At 43.0% G+C, this 20,232-nt stretch overlaps 2 protein-coding genes across 2 annotated transcripts; one reads left to right on the top strand and one right to left on the bottom strand.

Annotated features, from left to right (window-relative positions):
- Positions 1-12,156: 12,156 nt before the first annotated feature.
- Positions 12,157-13,314, top strand: LOC108043364 (collagen alpha-1(I) chain). Its single transcript, XM_044459108.1, has 3 exons — positions 12,157-12,279; positions 12,342-13,096; positions 13,157-13,314. The coding sequence occupies exons 1-3, from the start codon at positions 12,265-12,267 to the stop codon at positions 13,167-13,169; spliced, it is 783 nt and encodes a 260-aa protein (XP_044315043.1). The 5' UTR covers positions 12,157-12,264; the 3' UTR covers positions 13,170-13,314.
- Positions 13,315-16,799: 3,485 nt separating this feature from the next.
- LOC108043362 (histidine-rich protein PFHRP-II) lies at positions 16,800-20,232 on the bottom strand. The gene is made up of 2 exons (XM_017122033.2): positions 20,080-20,232; positions 16,800-18,497 (listed from the first exon to the last, which is right to left on the bottom strand). Exons 1-2 carry the CDS (start codon positions 20,089-20,091, stop codon positions 17,355-17,357), a joined length of 1,155 nt encoding a protein of 384 aa, XP_016977522.1. The 5' UTR covers positions 20,092-20,232; the 3' UTR covers positions 16,800-17,354.

The following is a 20,232-nucleotide window of genomic DNA, read 5'->3' as shown; positions in this document are numbered from 1 at the left end:
AATGCAATAAACAAACCCCTGCCTACCAACCCAATGTACGCATAAAGGCATATGCATATACTATACAAATATACGATCCTCAAGTTAAACGTTGTTTTGTGTGCTACAAATAAAGGAAGTTTCATTTATTCGGCAACTTAAAGTGCAAGTGTCTATTTCGTTTTTCATTTCTCTCAAGGCAAGGGCTTGCCGGTCTAAACGGACAACCATGGTTTTAATTAAGCGGAAGTACTCGGAGCACGGCGCTACAAAGTCGCCTTAAAACGAAAGGGGCAGAAGGTGAGTGCGATAAAAGAGTTGCAGCATAAAGAAATTGCCGAGCTGCCAACTACAAAGGCCAAATTAAAATCTGGAATACCCGAGGCACTTCCGCTAACTGAATTAAAGGCTGAAGTGGGTACAGTACAGAACATAGCTGGATAGTCAAATTCAAGAGTGTATACACAACACTTCCACGCAGAACACATTCGCGTTGATTGCTCCCTCATGCGGCCACATAAAATAGACAACAGAAAATGAGTCGGCCGTCTAATTTATGCCCAGAGTGGAGATTCTCACTAACTAAGCAACTTTGCGCCCTCTCCCCGTGAAATCCAATTTATTTGCTTCACTTTCCGCTACAAGAAAGTGTTTTATTTGATGGAAATCAATTGATAAAAGGCATTAACTTGGAGCTAAAGTTTCATGGACCACTCCCTTTGTTGTCCTCCATAAAACTGGCGGAGGAGAGAAGCCATCACGGGCAGATAAAGCCGACTGTTGCCGAACAAACTGAACAAGACCACCCAAAGTTTGTCTATTAACCTTAACAAGATATACCCAGATCCTAAACAGTGCCGCCCTTGTACAGATTCATTTTGCAGGCTTAATTAATCAAATTGAGTTTAATTTTCAATGGCTTTCACCTGCTTTCCGTTTCAAGGGGGCCAAGGTAAAATAGCTACAATTTGAGCCTGCACCCTGGAATTCGGGCAATTGGCCAAAGTTTGCCATTAAATATACATGTATACATGGCAAATTTGCATAAATATGGCAAAAAGTTAAGGGGCCGAGGGGAAAGGTGGTTGATAATTGGGCTAGCAAATGGTAGAACAAACTGGGTAGACGGCATAAATTACAAAAGTTCTTGATTTCATTACGTAAACCACACATAAACAGAAGACAAGCAACCAGTTCGGACCACTTTAAATGTTCCTCCTTGACTGCCAGTAAACTCCTCTTTTTGGCCCTTCCAATGCCTTTAAATTGAGGGCTCAGGTTCACAGATATAACCAAACGGCAGTGAACCGTGTTTCGAATGGTCGACTGGCCGTCTGACCAGCTGTCTGAGTGCTTTTGGCTTTGGATCTTTGTTTGCACTCCAAGGTGCAGATAGATGGACACACCGGCCAGCAGATACAAAGTACAGATACAGATACAGATACAGAAGCTAACGGTGCTGAAGGCAGCCAAATACCTAACGCTCTACGACAATCGATAGAGCAAACATTCCAATCGCAACCGAGGGTCTCTTTAGGGAAATAGCCGTGGCCACACAAGTCAACTGAATTCCAGATTTAAACTATTTGATTGTGCTAACTAATTTTAACACATCCGAAAAACGCAATAAGAATTTCAGCATCAAAAACACAATTCTTCAACCTTTCATACATACAACTTTCTTTACATTCATTAACATTCAAAGGAAAAAGACAATTCATTTTGGTATTATTTTGACTTTTATTTACTGATTTACTTACAATATTTTATAAAAAGTTTTTTGTTTTAGAAATCTTCTAGTTTACCTTTTTTATTTGTACCCAGTTTTTTAAATGAATTCATACATATTTATATAATGTATTTCAAATCCAAATATTAATGTTTATTGTGCAAGAGTTCGGTATGGTAGAAACGTAAATCTTGAATACCAACTAAAGCATAACATGTGGACATTCCATGAATTTTGTTTTTCTTTGAGCTTGCCAAGTTTTTCCTGCCCCTTGGGCAACTTCGATTTTGCATCAACCACTGTCGGCAGCAAAAAACAGCCAGCAGCAAACACAAATAAGTCAGCTTGCAAAACTATAAAGCGGATTGACAAATGGAGCGGAAATAAAAACGTAAGTTCGAGTGTTTCCCAGATCAGGGCAACAGCTACGAAGAGACATGGCCAGCAAACACAGTTCGCAAGAAAGTGAAGATGGCTTAGTGGGCTGCAAACTCAGCGAACTGTTTACACACTCTTACGGGCCAAAAAGTTTCCCATTTGGCCAGTCGAGAAATGTATCGAACATTGTTATCTGGGCTTTAAGCTGCCGCTGGCCTTGTTAAGTGCAAAAGTTTGACAAGTTGTTAGTTAACATTTTACGATAGCTCGAATAAGTTCCAAATCGCTGAAATAACAGTTACAGCTGAAACGAATTACTTTAAAGTAAGAACCTATTAAATTCCCCACAGCATTTATTATTCATGGGCAAATGTGTGTAACTGTTAATAAACGGTGCTCAAATTCCTTTCAATCAGCCAGTTCCTTGTCAATGCTATTGGCTTCCTTTTTGTCGAGTACAAGGACACGCATTTAATTGGGGCTCTGTTGTTGTTGTGGCCCCAACCAAACCGAGTGGTGACAATTTTCGCAAAGCGTTAATTCCATTAATTTACCCCTAATTGTTATGGCCGCCTGAAGTGCAATCAACGGACAGGCCCGCCGGGCGAGTATTTTGCTCCCGAAGAAAAACAAAAAAAATGTATATAATACCCAGCACGCACACACAGGCCGAAAACAATTTTTGCAACCCACAGACAGTCACAGGACCTGCCCTCCCTTGGGGCAAAAGTCCGGCAATGACGCGTTTAACGAACAAGCCAGCGGGTCCTGCCATTCGCAGGACCCTCCTGCGGTTGCACGGCTGTCAGCAAAGTGCCACCTGCCACCTGCCACCTGCCACGGCCACCTGCCCCACCATTTTGCAGTTCAATAACCCATTTCCTCTCCCACGATTGCCACCAAATACTCTCACAAAATACAAAAAAAAAGGAAAAATCCAAACGAAACAAAAAAACACCGCCAAGAATTTCAAGTTTGCGTTCAAGCAGCCAATCCACAAAAATGGCAAACAATTTGCTTTTATGGCGAAACAAAAAACACAGAGAACATTGCCAGTATATCCTTGAGCCAGGACATTTTTCGGCTGCTCCTACTCAGCCCCTCGAAGGCCTCTCAGTCGATTTCCGGCTGGAATTTTTGTTTTTTTTCGATATTCCCATTTTCGTTTCGGATTTGTGTCACTTGATAAGTTGTTTAGTTATTGTTGCTGATAATTTGTTGACGGAAGCAGACGTTCAGCTCAATTCAATAACTTATTTGGCCCGATTCAATTATGATATGTCAGAGGTCGCTCGAACTAATCGCTGACTTGCACTGGATTTCACACAGTGGTAATATTATTTCGCAGATTAAATAAGAAGAGGAAAACTTCCTACTAAACACGATTGTATTAAATGCACAAAAATTAAATGGTGCCTTCGGTCAAATGTGCCTATATAGGAAAACTTATAACGGAAAAAAAGAAAGAAACAGAATACAAAAGTTTTTCTCATCCAATTAGCTAGTTGACCTCGAGCACTTTGTGTAAAGTTGAACTGAAAGCAAAGGTCAGTCTTAAGCTGTATGTATTTACACATTTGAGGTTTGAGGGGAATTATAAATTACCTGACTAAAGACACCTTTTAATACAGCTTAAAAACTTTCGATAATTGAGTGTTTTCAGTTCTAAGAAAATCATAATTTGTTGTTTGTTCGCTTACTTAGTAATTTATTTCGAGAAATCCATTGGTAAAATAAATTCATTTGAAATTGCGTAGAGATTACAAAGACCAAATATGACAACCGATTTGATAGACCTTATTTGAGAGTTTTCTGACAGAAAATTCCAGAAAATTCGACTTACATCCCTGTCTATTTTCTGCTGCCGTATTTGCGTTGCACAGATTTATGAGTTCCCCATAAATCGTTTTCGGGAACGAGACCCTGCGGAAATGTCGAGAACAGATGGACCTCGCCCACCTGTGCGCAGATTTCATGTTTTTATGACAGTATTCCTTGGTGGCTTTTTTTGTAAAATTCACTTAATTCACGCCCCGACTTTAATCCTATATACTTTAGTTAAAGCTGGCAATGGAGCGTGGCAGATTGTGTGCTACATATATTAAGAAATATTTCAATGAAATAACTTTTGGGCATGCCATTTATTTATTATTTTCAGTTTGCCATCTATCATTCCCTTGGCTCTGGCTCGAATATTGCATTCAGCTTAAGTCCACATGACCTCACATCAATTTATTTTCATTCATACAAAATGCTTACAATTTTCATTCAACGAAATTAAAAGCAAAGTTCTTAAATACTTAAATTTAGGGCTGACTTTTTGGAAATGTTTTTATCTATACAAATTGCTTGTGGCTTAAATTGCAGTACGCAAAGTTGTGGGCAAATATCTCATTTATTTATTGAGTGGAAGGAGATATTTTCATTTTCAACTCAGATCAATCAGAGCCTTTTGAAAAGTCGGTCAATGGTCTGGACTGGCGTGTGCTGGAAATGTTCTTCCCACGCCCACGCAACTCAGTTGCTAGCCGCCCACCCGTGGCCACTCGAGTGGTTTTTGAATGCGAAATGACTGAGCAACAATCTCCCGGGCTTTCCTAAATGTCAACCCACAATTGAGCTGGAAGAGTTTTTGCCACTGACAGCAGCAAGATAAACAGAGGCCCTGTCGCTCGGTTAAGCTGATACACAGGGGGAAATGCCAAAAATAAATTGGTTGTTTAGTTAGAATATTCTTGTACCCAATTTACATACTTATAGCAAACAAATGCTGCATTTTAAATGTAAAATCATTATTTATTCATTAAAAAAACAATAACCTGAAGGATCACACTTATATGAAATCACTAAAGTGAAAAAATATTACGTATTCTAAAAAGCCTTTTGTAATGCTATAAAAAATATTGTTTGCTCATATATAATTTTTTTTTATGGCTTAAAACCAGAAGAAGGAAATTAATTAACTTTATAAAAATTTTCCTAACCTTTAATTGCTGTGCACATTTAATGAGTCGACAATAAACTACACTGCTAAAAATAGCCGAAATGTGCTAAAAACTCGGAAAATATTTCAAAGTCTTAGGTTTTTTATGCTTTTTTTTGATTAATTGAAATTGGACGTTTGTTACAACTTTGTAACTACAGTTACATGATTTCAAAATAGATTTTTCTCATTACAGGTAGCTATATTTCTCCAAGTGTATCTACCAGCAGCTGCCTACCGACTGCCAGGATGGCATTAAACAGTTGCATGCCGCTCAACGTGGCCGTATCGCTTTCGCGAGTTTTTGTCACAGTTTTGCCAAAACGAAAATTACATGGCCGAGCGTGCCACCACCCACTGGTGCCCCTCCCACGCCCACTCCCACTCCACTCACCCGGCGATTCCGGTTCGATGTGCAGTTGGGCAAGGTTCTTCTGGCCAGCGTTGTTGCTGGGGTAATGGCACAAAAAATGCGGCAATCTCAAAGTTGGCAGTTGCGACTTTTTGTGTTTCGTCGGCGGAAGCATGACAAGCCTGCAAGTATGCTTCAGTTTTTGCCCCACAATGAGAGAAAAACTGTGAGGAATAGAATTCAAGTGGGTCGCTATTGTGGTCGTAAATGAAGTTGTTGCCAAGCAGGCACATTCAAAACAACTATTCGGTAGCCACGTGAAACCATTGCTAATAAGTTGTGGACATAAATCAATTGGCAGCCCGACAAAAGTTGGTAATTATGTGCAGTTTATCAAACTTATTCAGAGCACACTCGGGTAATTTGTAATTTCTAAATAGAAATAAGTAGTTTTGCCATTGCTGTACTTCTTTTCTTTTCAAGAAAACCCGATCTGTTGGGAAAAGGCACAAACCCACAGCACCAAATTATATAAAAGTCTAGTGATTGAAAAAATGTTCGATTCTTAGGCGCCCACGCGGCTCTAGCCAATGACGCAAATCACCACAAATATCTGCCTGAACGAACTGGGAAAGCCACCAAGGGCCATCCAGGCGCAACAGTGAATTGGTAAACTTATCACGCAATTAGAGGCCCCCACACCTGGCCGTAATTTATGGCCGAGCACAAAAAGGTAGGCTACACAAAAATTAAAAGCCTGAAAAAAAGAAAAAAACCGTAAAGTAAAACAACAGCATTATGCAAGGCTATGGGTGGAAACTTGAAAAATTATACTCCGTCTGGAGTGCCTTTATTGTTTATTTGAGCTCAAGCCCAAACAGGGAACTTTGCACTTTCGTGGCCAATACAACAGCCACTGAAGCTCGGATAAGATTAATGCGTTACAATAAAAGATGATTTGTTTTTTTTTTTTTGGGTCTACAATGTGCCCGGCAGTGTGAAAAGTCAACAACTGGCATAGAAAAGCCAAGGCGTTAGCATCACATTTCCCAGGTGTCCTGCTCCAGGTGTAAACCCCACCCGACCACCCATGCGTATACGTGTTGTGGGACTTAGTGTGCTGCATGCAAATTGGCTTGCTTGCGGTTTCGATGATTGGTGTTTAGGCTCCTTGGGCTGATGGGCTTTTGGGCCACGCAGCCGACAAACAGGAGGCCTGACATAAAGCCGGAACGAAATTGAGCCATTTTGTGTGAACGAGCTGGGCAAATAAGGCAATAAATAACCTGGAACCGAAAGTGGATCTTGAGCCGAGAGCGCGTTCCCCTCCTATATGTCACTTATAGGCTTTGCTCAACATTGTGGGTTTATTGCCTCAAAGGGGAATCAAGTGTCATATACAAGTATTGGCTTTGAAATAATTGGGTTTTGTGTGTATTCACCTAAATAATGATGGTCTAATATTTTTGGGGCTTCTGCAAATTAAATGGTTAAATTGCTTCAAATTAAGCTTACTTCTGTTAAGTCACAGTTTTGTCAACTACGACACAAAAAAAAGGTCAACTGCTGATGCGTAGAAGATTTTTAATCCAAAAAAAGGACTCGATTGTATGGCTGTCCCACCAAGTTTTCCGATGACTCATCGGAATTACAACTCGAATTGTCGCCATATCAACAGGTTTCTGGATGGATGACGAAATTCAAGACAAAACGAAGGATGGCTGGGTTCTTGCGTCATCGGTTTTTTTTGGTTAGGGGAGCGACGGGCTCCAATAATATTCTGCAGTGCTCATAAATGGTGAATCCCCATGAATGGAGCAAATAGATAAAACGGTCTGGTCTCCCTCGATGTCTGACTCGTGTCGCGGCAGGCATTTATGCAAATGGGCGTCTTCTGCTCTATGAATAGCACGGATACACAGTCTTTTCCAAGGACAATACATTCAATTATCAAGTACTGCGCCAAGACAGGCCTTGGATTTGTATTTGCTTTTCCCGCTGGCTGTCACAGACATCGGCGGTTTACACAAATGACTCTGGTTCTGGTGCAACCTCGAGATTGTGGCAGCTGTACTCGAAGTCCTTGCTGTTAACACCAATTACACGACATGACAGGATGAAGCTGGAACAAGTAGTTCCATCCAAAAAGTGATAGCAAATTCCCCTGAAACTTGGTGTACAGATTTTCCCATCCCACCCCTTTGTGTGATTCCAACTCAATTTATGAAAACTTCCCGCCTCCCTCAAAGAAAAGACCCATTCGTGTCCCCTTAGCGTCAATGGTCTATGTGTAAATTGCTCGAAGAAGATGGGAATTTCAGGCTGATAAGGGATCAGGCGAATAAACTGGAGCAAATTGATGTCAGACCAACTGGCGGCAGGGAAGCGATAAGTCGCTTAATGTTGGCCTGCAGTATTTATGGCATATTCGAAGGCTTTCAATCGGGATCCCAGGCTTAACACTCCAAGGCGGTTAAATTGCCCAGCCTCGGGTTTTGCGGCATCTGAAAGTCAACCCAAAACAACAAGGAAAGCGTGGCTCTGAAGGTCGGGAAATACCTTTTAATGTTTAAGGCTTAAAACTTCAGTTTTTGATTTAATTTTCATGAGAAAAAGAAAACAAATATAACAAACTTTGAGTTTGTATTTCTGTTTTCTCTTGATTGTTCTTATGGGAGCTATAAGATATTGTCGGCAAATTCAGCCCGTTCCAACATATATAGTACCTACAGCAGAAAGAAGATTTTTTGCAGAATTAAGTCCAAATAGCTTTTAAACTGTGGGACCAGTTGCGTAGAGACGGATGGATAGAACATAAAAATGGGTGAAAAAATCGATCAATGTTAAAATTACAAATTACCCAAAGTCTTAAGAGGTATGTCACTTTGATACAGACTTAAATTTGGTAAAGTTATCGACTCTAGACGTCGAATTGTGGGTCTCCTTTAAATATTTTATTCTATTTGTCGATTTTGCGATAAATCTTTTGATTGTTCCAACGGCAGCTTAATGATACAGACGTCCGATTCTTATAAAGCTGTAAGCGAAAGAGTGGGAAAAGCTTCAGCCTAAACACTTTAAGAGTTTACGACTGGTTTGAATAGAATCGAACAGCCGGAAAAGGCAATGCGGACTCCACTGAAAGCGTCTTTGTCTCCTTCCTTGCGTTGCACACTTTTGCCTTTAAATTGGAGTACAATACCCTGGGTATAGCCAGATAACCAGACCCAGCCAACCGGGCAAAGTCAGTCGCCAGGCGTGTTACGAGTTTTTTCCGCTTCTGGTTAGCTGGGCCCCCGAGGCGCCGTCTGTGCTCGTAAATGTTTTGGTCATTAGCCATGGCGTGAAAACCAATAAACGCGTCTGGCCTATAGAAATAAAGAGGATACAAAAACAAAACCAAAGAAAATATCACAAAAATTGCAATCAAATCAAAAACTACAAAACAAAAGCAAAATGCCTTTATGATATGGCCATAAAAGCTGACCACGCTGTCCCAACAACAATGGGCCAATTTGCGGCGCTCAATAAAAATAATAAAAATATTGCAATTTTTGTTAAAGCCAACCATTTTGGCCACACTCCACGGGTGTAAGCTCTTTAGTCACTTGTTTGTTTTTCTCTGTGTCATGTATTTTTCCATTGCGGCACGTTTATGAGTTATTATCGTGGGCAGCGAGTGCTGTTCAATGTGCTTGTGGTTCGATGGCCAGGTGCCACGCCCCCTCACGCTGGGTCGTCATTGCGGGGGGGCGGCTTTAATAACAAACCTTTGATTTATCATGTATTTAATGTGGTTTTGTCTCGCTATCTGTCGGTCCCGTTGCGTTCTTCGGTGGTTAAATTAATATTGATGATTTGAGCACAACACGTTGTGACAGGTGTAAAGGCATTGCCAAATGTTGATGGGTACGAATTCCCGTTGGGTTCCATAAATCATTCTGATTGACCCAAACGGAATGGAGCTGTCAAATTCGTAATCCAATATCCTTTTATGAAATTTCATATTTCCTCGAACTTTTAATATATTCAATAATATCGAAACCATCGCTATAATTTAATGACCAACCCAAAATGGTTTTTCCAATGAATTTCCCTCGTAAATGTGTAACCACATATTACATAAAAAAGTTTGCTGCCATTTAATTCAGTTCTCGGCCATGCTTTTCACACTTCAGAGGGCAGGCCCTCTCGTATAACTTCTCACATCGCACATACGCCCCACTGCCCATTACGCATTCGCCCAGTGGTAATCATTTCTGTAAACTGTTTTCGATCTCCGCCCCGTGCGGTCACCCCGCATCGCCATCATTCCGGGCACGTAAAGAGAAACCTTTTCGCCCTTTTCGTGGCCCACAACCACACAAGCGAACTCCGCCTGGGGAGCGGGATACAAATGGCTGTCCCGGGCAACTTGACTTGACTTGTCTGTCAGGCGGCAAAACAAATGGAGGAGCCCCAAAGCCGCTGGAAAAACTATTTATATGCTGCCCCAGGCTTTGTCGATTCGGGAGAGCTTGGCGTAAAAGCGATGGCACCACCCCGAACCGAATAGATGGAAGGATCTTTGATGGTTGTCCATCGCGTTTATTGGCAACACATTCGAGCGCATTGTCTGCATCTGCGGTGCGTCTTCGCCTTGATTAATCGACATGCGGACATTCAACTTTTGCAGCGCCAGCAAAAGGAATCTCAGTCAACACTGCTGGCATAATTCCACGTGCCTGTCGCGTTCCAAAGTTTTTTTTTGCTTCTAATTGGCAGAGACTTTCTCCAAGGCACTACACTCTAAAAAAAAGATATTGAAATGAATAAATTGACCAAATTCTGATTTATAAGTCCAAGAAAAATCCTAGTCTTCTATACAATTTTGTATATAATAAGATAATTTGTCAAAAATATGGACTTTTTGGCAGAAAACTTAGCATTCAACATATAATCAAGACAAAACTACTTTTTTCACAACATTTTCTGGAAAATATCATAGCTTGCATTAATACATTTAGTTTAGACACATATCTTTTTTGGAAACTGAAATATTAACTTAAGAATATTGAAAATTAAAAAGGATCATTCAATCATAATTCGTCCATTAGTTTATCTTGTTTGAAAATGTTACTTTTAAAAAAGAAACGTGTTTTTTTTTCCTAAAAATTCTGAATGATGTGGGTAATTTTTTGACGAGTGTAGCAACACCCACATACGCACTAGTGCTATCTCATCTGGGAAACGCAAAACGCCCCTACTCCAAGCTAGAAGACTCCATTTCCTCCGTTGCTGGTCCTCTTCGCCTGGATCCTGTGAGTAATGTTGTTGCTTGTGTTGCTAAATGCTAACGATGACGAGGCCAGGGGATTGGGGGATGGGGATGCGGAAAGGGGGCGGGGAGTGCGTCACAGGACGATGATGATAATGGCCTCGTTGCCATTACTTTGTTTAGCTGCCTGCTGGCGCAGCTCCTTCTGGCTTGCGTGGCTGTTGTTGTTCCCAGCTTGTTGGCTTAATTGATTTAGTTGAAGCTGCACAGAGTTTAATAGTTGCTCATCATTTATGTGGCGCCCGAGCAGCCACAAGGAGCACAAGGAGGTCTTCGCACCGGACGGCTTATTTGGCGTGGCGTTTCATTTTCGCCAGCACTGTGCCACATATTTCGACACGCTGAGTGCTGAGTGCAAACCGGTTGGGAAATTTCTACGAGACGAAACGGGAGTGACACGTTCCGTCGCATGCAATCGAGTCGGGCTATTGAGTCAACGCCAACTGGTCAACAATGGTCAACCTCCCTGCGAAGCTCGGATTGCCAACTGACGCCTCAGAGCCATGAATGGCGTTTTATCTAATCCGCGGCAAAACAGCGAGCCGGCAGTTGGTGCATTTAAAAAACCATTTTAATTATTTATTAGCAGATTAAGCAGTAAGAAATTTCAAGAATCTGGACTGGATGCCGGGGTCAGTGGGAGAGTTTCTGTCCAGTCGATTGCTGAGATACCCTAAACATGAACCTTTTGTGTTAGATAACATTCTTCATCAATCAACCATTTTATAAGTAATTAAATTCTGTACTGTTCTTAAGGGAAGCTTGAAGCTTCTGACTAAGAATCAATCTCATTAGCAAATATTATCCATGGTTTTTACATATGTTATATATAATGGATTTACAAGACTTAGAAAGGTGTAAAGGTATATTGTCGTTCTTGTTAAATAGCTATAAAATGTTTATTGACCTCGTATTAAAACACTTATACTGCTCTTCTGCTCTTTATAGCTTAATGAATGGTGTTTGGTGGGTAATAAGTGTGACTTTATGACAACTTATGTTGGTTAAGTCAGGTCAAAGAAATATAAATGAAAGTTTAAAGATAATTATATTTAGTGTACTTCAATTTTTATAAATTTTTCTTCTGCAAAGTGAAAATCCTGATTGACAAGAAACCGCTCGAGAAGTTCTTGCCAACGCCGTATATGGCTTCATGTAGGACAGCCAACGTTCCGAAGAGTGGCCCGTGTCAATCAAAAGGCCAAGTTCAGGTGTAATTCCAACTGCGTCTTTTGATCGGCTGCTCGGACTTATGGTGCACATTACACACATTAACAAGATCATTGTCTTTCGTAATTGTTGTTGCCGCAATTAGCGTTGGTAGCACTTGATTTATGCAGGTGCCATGCAAAGTGGCAGCAGCTTCCAAGTATAGTCAGTGCCGCTACTCGCAATTAATCAGCACTCGCTGCCGGCGATCCGTACTCACCGTATAAAAGCCGGCCTAGGGCATTGCCAACTGAGTCAGTCCCGCCGTGGAAGCAGTCGAGCACGGACTCGAAGGGATCGGTATTTAGCTGGCTAAGATGCGTACCACAGTGGTGAGTGTATTAAGGACGATTCCAGATGCGGAGGGTGGCTCATTTTATACTTTCCCCAACAGTTTCTTCTACTCGGCCTTTTGGCCATCAATTACAAGGTCGCCGCCCATGTGGTGTCCTTGCCGCTTCTCCCTTCTGCGGGCACCTATCTGCTGTCTCCGCCAGGACCCGTAGTCCTGTTGGTCCAGCCACCACCTCCTCCACCGCCAGGGGATGATGGCTCCTACAAGCCGCCTTCGAGCGCCGAAGATGGCTTGTGGAAGCCACAGCCAGGACTGGAGGGTGAGTACTCGGAGCCGGAACTAAGCCAAAGTGGCAATGGAAGCGTCGGCGCCGATGGCTCAGTTAGTTCCGATGGCTCCGGATCCGTTGACGCCCAAGATGCCCCAGCTCCTGCTGCGGCTGGAGGAGCAGGAGAGGCTGGAAAGGCAGGACAGGCTGGTGGTGTTCTCGGCGGCGCGGGAGGAGCAGGTGGAGCTGGGGGTGGTGGCAGTGCCGGCGGCGGAGGCGGTGGAGGAGGCGGCGGTGGCGGTGGAACTGCCACATCCGGCCAGAGCGGCGACACCGGCAAGCCGGGGGCACCGAGTCCGGCGGGACCCCAGCCGGATGGTGAGGATGGCGCCGATGGGGCCGATGGGCAAGATGGTCCGGATGGCTCGAAGGGCGGAAAGGGCGGCAAGGGTGGCAAGGGGGCACGCAATGGAGCCGGAGGCGGAGGTGGAGCCGGCGGAGCTGCTCCGCAGCCACCACCGCCGGCAGCAGTCCTCCCGTCCAGCGTTCCCGCTCCCGTCTGGGCCGATCCAGAGTTGAATGTGGTGTAAGCTGAAATACTGTACAATGTGTCAATCTTTCTCTTAATTGTTATACCCACTTACAGTCAGGCTCAGTAGACGTCCGACGCGACCTTTGTGCCATCTGCTTTAACCCCTCTTAATAGCCGATTAAGTTATCCGTAGTCTTAAAGCTAGTCAATGTTTTGGAGCTCACATTTACCCTAAGCTAAGGCAAGCGAATAATAAAATTCGATTAAAAAGATCTGGTTATTGGCATTTTATTGCTTCACACCTGGTGGACAAAGGTCAAATGTTATCCATTAAATATGTTTGCCTAATGGATATGGGTCTCTTTTCGCAACCTCTATTACTCGTTCTCCGAAGTGTTCTATATTTGGACTGAATAAATATTAGAGCAACCTCAGCATCCGCCAATTAGAATCGGTGTTGTAACAAAGCTCTGACAGCAGCTTTCAAATGTCAGGTTTAGTGACGCATAAATTATGCCTAAAAGTAGGCAAAGTAATTTACATATGATTTTCCCTAGTCGTTTTTCCAGGTGAAAATGTTAATGGAATCGAAATCAGTTGATGTTAAGTTTGAAAAGGGAAATACGCAGACATATTTCAGCTAACATTGAGTCATGTGTGGGTGGGTTGAAACTGAATATTCATGTGGGAAAAGGTCAAATGAACTTTGCCTGAGGAGACTATATAAACCTTTGGCTATCTGAGTTTAAAGTTTGCAAGCAATTTATGCTTAGCTGTTTTTAGCGTTTTCTATTCCATGTCAGTTTCCTACAGACCATGCCCCATCATTGACGATGCAAAGTGTTTCTTCGATTTTCTCGCTTTCGTGTGGCTTACTTTGTTGCACAAATTGCGCGAATTGCTGGAAATCGAATTTCCAACGTTGCACTATCTTCTTTGCAACAATGACTCTGCCTTTGCCGTGTGTGCTTGCACTATTTGTGAAGACGTTTTCGAAACGTCGCACAAAGTGAATGAATCCTTATCGGAGCTGCGACAAAGTATCAGAGCGAACTTATCCCCGATTCGCGGAATAAAGTGGATTGCTTAGAAATTGGTTTATCAATTGGAAGAGAGCCAAAAAGCACTAAGCCTTTCACAAACTTTAAGAGCCTTATATTCAGAAAAGGTTTATATGGGGAAAAGAAAACATACTTAGCCAGAATAGAAAATATGTGCTTAAATATTTTTCGTTTCACAATTGTGACCGCAATAAGAAGGTATTAAGGTCAATCTTGGATAAATTGATAACAAGCATAAATATAAATATTAAATTATGATAACTAAATGTTAAAAGAATTTTGATCACAGAGTAATTAATTCTAATGTTTTTGCACACTTTTCTTGGTGTGTTGTGTCTGCGTAAAAGAATATTAATAATATATGCCTCCTTTCCCACCAGAACAGCACTTTATAATTTTTATTGAACAATTACCAATATATTTCGACACTCCTGCTATTGCAACATTTATTCAAATCAGATCAATTAGGCCATAAATTAACGCCTCAACCATAAATTAAATTGATGCAAAACATAAAAGCCATTTGACCAAAGATATGCAAAATGCACCTCATGCAACGCCCACTTTAAAATAAACCGAAAATAAAGACAAGAGAGCGGCAGAATGCCAGGGCTTAAAATCGCCTATGAATTGTGTTCATGGCTGAGAGTTGGTTTACTTAACGGCTCTGTGTGGCAGTTTTTTGGCCAAATCCGGGCCCTGGGCGCAGGGCCAAATGCCACACAACTGGCCAGAGTTCTGGCCAAAACCGCAACGGGCTTCGATTAGTTTACCCAACTGGCGGGAATGGGCGGGCATGCAAATGTAATTCTTCAATCCGAATGAAATTTTTGAAAGCACGGAATGAGAAGCAATTGTGAGTGCAAATCAACGCCGGCAGTTGCAATAATATTGCTTGGCCGAAATTAGTTGGCAGCACTGCCGATGCACATTCACTTTTGGCTGGAACGGACCACGCCCCGACACTTGTGGCTTTCGGTGGGCGGTGGTTCCAGTGGTCTCGCTACCGTTGAATACCGGGTGCTGGGTGCCAAATATTCTGAACTGCGGATAAACAATCGCATGGCCGGTAATTCGAACAATTTCGACTTTTATGTGCTGCCTGGCGTGTAATTAAATTAACTGGCGGGTCAGTAACCGGATCGCAGTCGAAGTCCCACCTGCCCCGAAGGTCGTATACACATATTTTTAAAACCGATTTCACTTATTGCCACTGTTAGCCGACAATTGGTCGTAAATCGAAATGCCAATGCATGCTTAATGAAATGGCAAGCAGCCAACCCATTCCAGGATGGGTCCCGATATTTACGATAAGTCGAGCTGGGCGCACCCTCCGCTTGTTTATGCGTGGAAAATTGAAAATCGCTGCCCACATTTTCACCTGCCCGCTGACCTTTGCGTGCCAGCCAAGGGTTGTTAATTTTTAATTAGCTGCCCCACAGCCCGCTTGCGTAATAAACTAGGTCCCCACTCGCTCAAGGTCGCTGATTGGGCCGAAAGGTTGCACTTGAATTTATGGCCCCGGTGCCAGACTTTTGGCCCTCTTTTTGGGGAGCGCACATTCAATTCCGACTTGACAAATGCCTGGCAATCTATTTACTCAAATTGTTTGCCCAGCTTCCCTTCGCCAATAGTTCGAGTCACCCAAAGTCGAGTGACACATTCCCCACATAAGACACACAATTTTGCAGGCGGCTAGGCAAAAAATACAATACTCATACCGCATTGATTGATTGTTTGTTCGCTCTCAGTGTCGTGCCGCATTCAGCAATCCTCTGCTGGGAATGCTGCCACGCCCACCGCCCACCGACTCCCCCTGGAGGCATTTCCACACAGCCCACACAAACACATCCATCCGGTACATGTGTGGGTATGCAAATTTCAATCGTTGCATTGCAAATATTTATATTCCTTTCAATACAGTCAGTGGGGTGGGGGGTTATGATGGTGGGTTAGTTGGTTGTTCTTTGGGTGGTGCAGCAGTTGACCTGTGACTGGTTCATATCCGTAGGGTGGAAATGGAATTTCCCACAGACACAGGCGTACCTCATAACAGGATGCCCTTTTAATTAATATGACAAAACAATAGAAATAGCATACAAATGTGAAATGAAAATAAAAATGAAAAATACGGGTGGATAAATTAAATTCAAGCAAGCACAAAGCCAAGTCAGTGGCTGCAGTTTTTAAGCCTAGTATTTATTGAACTAGTCAACTGTTAAAAATATTTACATGAAATTTGAACACTCTTGGAGTTAAGTGCGTTTTTGTATGTCAGACACACAGGTATTTGCAAAAGAAACTCCGGTAGTTTTTTTGTCTACTTCTAAATGTTAAAATTAAACTTAAACCATTTGTTTGGAGATATGCAATGCAAAAAAAATAATCAAAAATAGGTATTATTAAAGGGAATCAAATATATCCAAACGTGAATTGTAGTGCGGAACATTTCCATCCGACTTAATGAAATATTTAAACACATAACAATAAATGTTATGGGTATAAAGCAAATTAATCCAGGTTTTCCAAAAAATTATATAATTGTATCTACCAAATGATTTGTTTGGCACTCCAAAGCATGAAATCAATCAAATGATTTTATTAAGCTCATCCAAATAAGTGTATAATAGATTTACATTTTTATGTCCGCAACCAAAATCCCACCGCCAATTCCAAACACTCGAAATGTGATCAAATACATTTTTGCAGTTTATTTGTCTGTTTGCAGTTTCATATAAAATATAGATTTATATCTGGTCAGATACATAAAGATTACAACAGTTATTTACAACATACTCATACAGCGTTTCTCAATTGAAGTAACACAAGAAGAATAGAGAGTTTGGGGAAAGGGAGAAGGGGAAGAGAAAGGCTGGTACAGAGAGATGTAAGTAGGTAGATGTGTGTGCCGTGACCTGGACTTGAATCCAAATCGATCGAAACCCAGCGGGCAAGGAAGCCGTTTTCAGAAACAACTTCAATCTCCCGGGTGTAGTCGCTTTTCCGTGTGTTTATAGTTGCTTTATGTGGACATTTCTCAGAGAGTGAAAGATAGTTACAGTAAGGAGACAGATAATAGACAGATAGATACAGAGATGGGAATGCTGCTTTAAAGTCGCACTCGGTTACGTATGCGCAATATCAACGTTACGCATACGCAACGCTGGCTGCGGTAGTCGGTTGGGCAGAGAGTATAGAGATGCTCGTCGTCAATCGGATGTGAAACCCCACTCGAGTTCCGACCCCTCGCCTTAGTAGTGGTCGTAGTGCGCATGGTACTGGCCATCATCCTCGTGTCCGTTTCCGCCATAGTAACCACCATGACTGGGGGCTCCTCCGTGTCCGGCGGCAGCCACCGCATTCAGATGCGCGGCACGAGCGTGCTGCACCTCAGCGGGCTCCACGGGCACTCCGTTGTGGATCACCGGGATGTGGATGGGTCCCTTGTGCGCGTAGCCGGTGGCGTAGCTGCTGTGGCTCTGCTCCCAGCGTCCGTCGTAGTGGCCATCGTCCCAGGATGATCCTCCGTGGGAGGCACCTCCGTGGGCGGAGGCCTGCGACAGGGCGGCGTAGTGGGCGGCCTTGGCGTGCTGCACCTCGGGCGTGTCGACGGGCACTCCATTATGGATCACGGGCACGTGGTAGCCACCGTGGGCAATTGGGGCGATGGCATGTCCGGAGCGGGCGGCGGCATGGGCGGCGAAGTGGGCGGCCTTGGCGTGCTGCACCTCAGGCGTCTCAACGGGAGCTCCGTGGGCATGGGCCACCTGACCCAGGGCCTTGGCGTGGGCGGCATAGTGCTCGGCCTTGGCGGCCTGCACATCGGGCGTGTCGACGGGCACGCCTCCGTGGGTCAGCGGCACGTGGGCGGCCTGTCCGTAGGCCCAGCCTCCGCCGTAGATCGACCGCTTGTACAGGTGGTGTCCGCCGGCATTGTGGGCGGCAGCAGCGTGGGCGGCGGCATGGGCGGCCTTGGCGTGTTGCACCTCGGGTGTATCGACAGGAACTCCGCCGTGGGTCAGCACCGGGATGTGGATGGGTCCGTGGGCGTGGCCGTGGGCGTAGGGCACATAGGCGCCGTGCGAGTGGGCGGCGGCGTAGACGGGGGCGGCATGAGCGTGGGGAGCCTGTGGCAGGTTGGTGCCCACGGCATTGAAGCCGTGATGCGGATCCGCGGTGTAGGACACTGACTGCACGTGACCATGACCGTCCACGTAGGAGTAGGAGCCGTGCGTGGTGCCATCATGGCCGCGCGACTCGTGCTTCTGTGAGTTGGGATCGGCGTATCCGTAGGAGTAGGTGTGGCTGTGCGGGTCCAGGTGCTGGTACTGTGTGGAGACGGCTCCGTGCCACGAGGCGGACACCGTCGAGACCAGCAGGGCTGCGGCAATAAACTAAACAGCGAAACAAATGATTTAAGTTTGACTTCAGCGAGTTAAATATAGGAATATCATCTCAGTCTCCCAACTACGGGTTATAAATAGCAAAACACCACTTATAGTATTTTGTTTTTATTGTCGTTTCATTTTTTACCCAAAATACTTAATTTCTAAATTCTAATTTAAAATAATTGACTTATAAATTTAATGAACTTTTGTTTTAAAAAAGTAAAAAAAACACATTTAGTTAAAAATAAAATTGTTTATAAAACTAACTTTTTATAACAAAAATTAATTCTTGTCAAAATCATATCATAACAATCAATGCCTAGTTTTGTAGTTTATTAAAACCTACTAAAATTCTATTAATATTATAATAAAAACGTTTTAATACAATTAAAGTAATGTATATATTTGTTAAATCGCTTACTAAGACACCTTAGAACTGACATAGTTAATCCTTAAAATACCGTTTCAATAAAAACACGATAATACTGTAACATTTACTAGTTTCTCACTGTTTAGAAGAGGTGAGACGTGGGATTATGCCATGGCTCAGTAATTACTCTCGCGGTAGCCACCGCCTAAAATCTTTAATCGCAGGTGTCACTCAATGGAAGCTTATAGGCCGCCTCTGCTAACCTAATTACAGGTTTCGCTTTTCTTGCGCTTGCGCCAACGTTTTCCTCTCGCTTTTCCTTTCCCACACACACTGACACAAGCCCATCTCTCCACTTTTCCTCTGGAATCGCTTTTCGAGCGCTGCGAAGCGCAACCATTTGATTCGATTCCGAGATACTCATTCGGCCAATTCGCAGATATTACCACATGCGGCGCGATTATGTACCATATTATGTGTCAGCGGGTGAGTGGGGCAGCGGGTCGGAAAGTGGTGGAAAAGCGGTTAAATAAACTGTCCGACATGCAACATGTCAACGGCTTATCAACGGGATATCGCACAGAATTCGCTGGCAGCTGATGTTTTTCTGGGTGGTTCGCTTAGCATAAAGTGCCGGCTTAATTGACTCTCGGATGGAGCGGAAGGATTTATTTATATCGGTAGCTGCAGCACAGGTGCCATTCCATTTGGATCGGAATTTAAGCGAATCGAATGTAATTCACAGAAGCAATGACAATTTAATTTGAAAGTAATTGAGGTACTAGCTCAAGAAGAATGCAAAGAATGCAATCATATTTTATGCCAAGTCACTATCATACTAGTAATTAAATACAAAATGGAAACGGTTTTAAAAAAGCTTGGTTTAAACAATCATTTCATCAAATTCTATTTTTGTAATAAGTTTTCCATTCTTAAGGTCAGTTGTGAGCAATATTGAAATGGAAAGATATGAAAATGGAACTGACCAACTGAAATAATGTATATCTGAACTTCCTAATCTTTTGTACGATAAAATTAACAAAAATTAAATTAATTTTTGATTGATTTCTTGATTTCGTTGATTTCTTCTCGCAACGTTTACTTTGGTACTAAAATCTTTAAGCTTAATTTAAACTTAAACACTCCGTTAGTCGAATACTTTTTATAAATCCTTTTGCTTGACGTTATCCTTTTGATCGCATGGTATCGCATACTTACGAATGGCTTCATTTTTGTTTAGATCACACGGCTGAGCTTCGAAAAGGAGTTTCGGGGGATACACTGGGGATGAGCGGAAGACTAACTACACACGGCACGACACAAGCACTGGTCGCTGGACGCTGGTTGAACCTCCTAGAACCACGACTAGGA

This window comes from Drosophila rhopaloa, unplaced genomic scaffold, assembly GCF_018152115.1.
Source record: "Drosophila rhopaloa isolate 14029-0021.01 unplaced genomic scaffold, ASM1815211v1 contig_178, whole genome shotgun sequence".
Classification (NCBI taxonomy): Eukaryota; Metazoa; Arthropoda; class Insecta; order Diptera; family Drosophilidae; genus Drosophila; species Drosophila rhopaloa.
The sequence above is the reverse complement of the archived record's forward strand: the minus strand, read 5'-3'. Positions and strand labels throughout refer to the sequence as shown.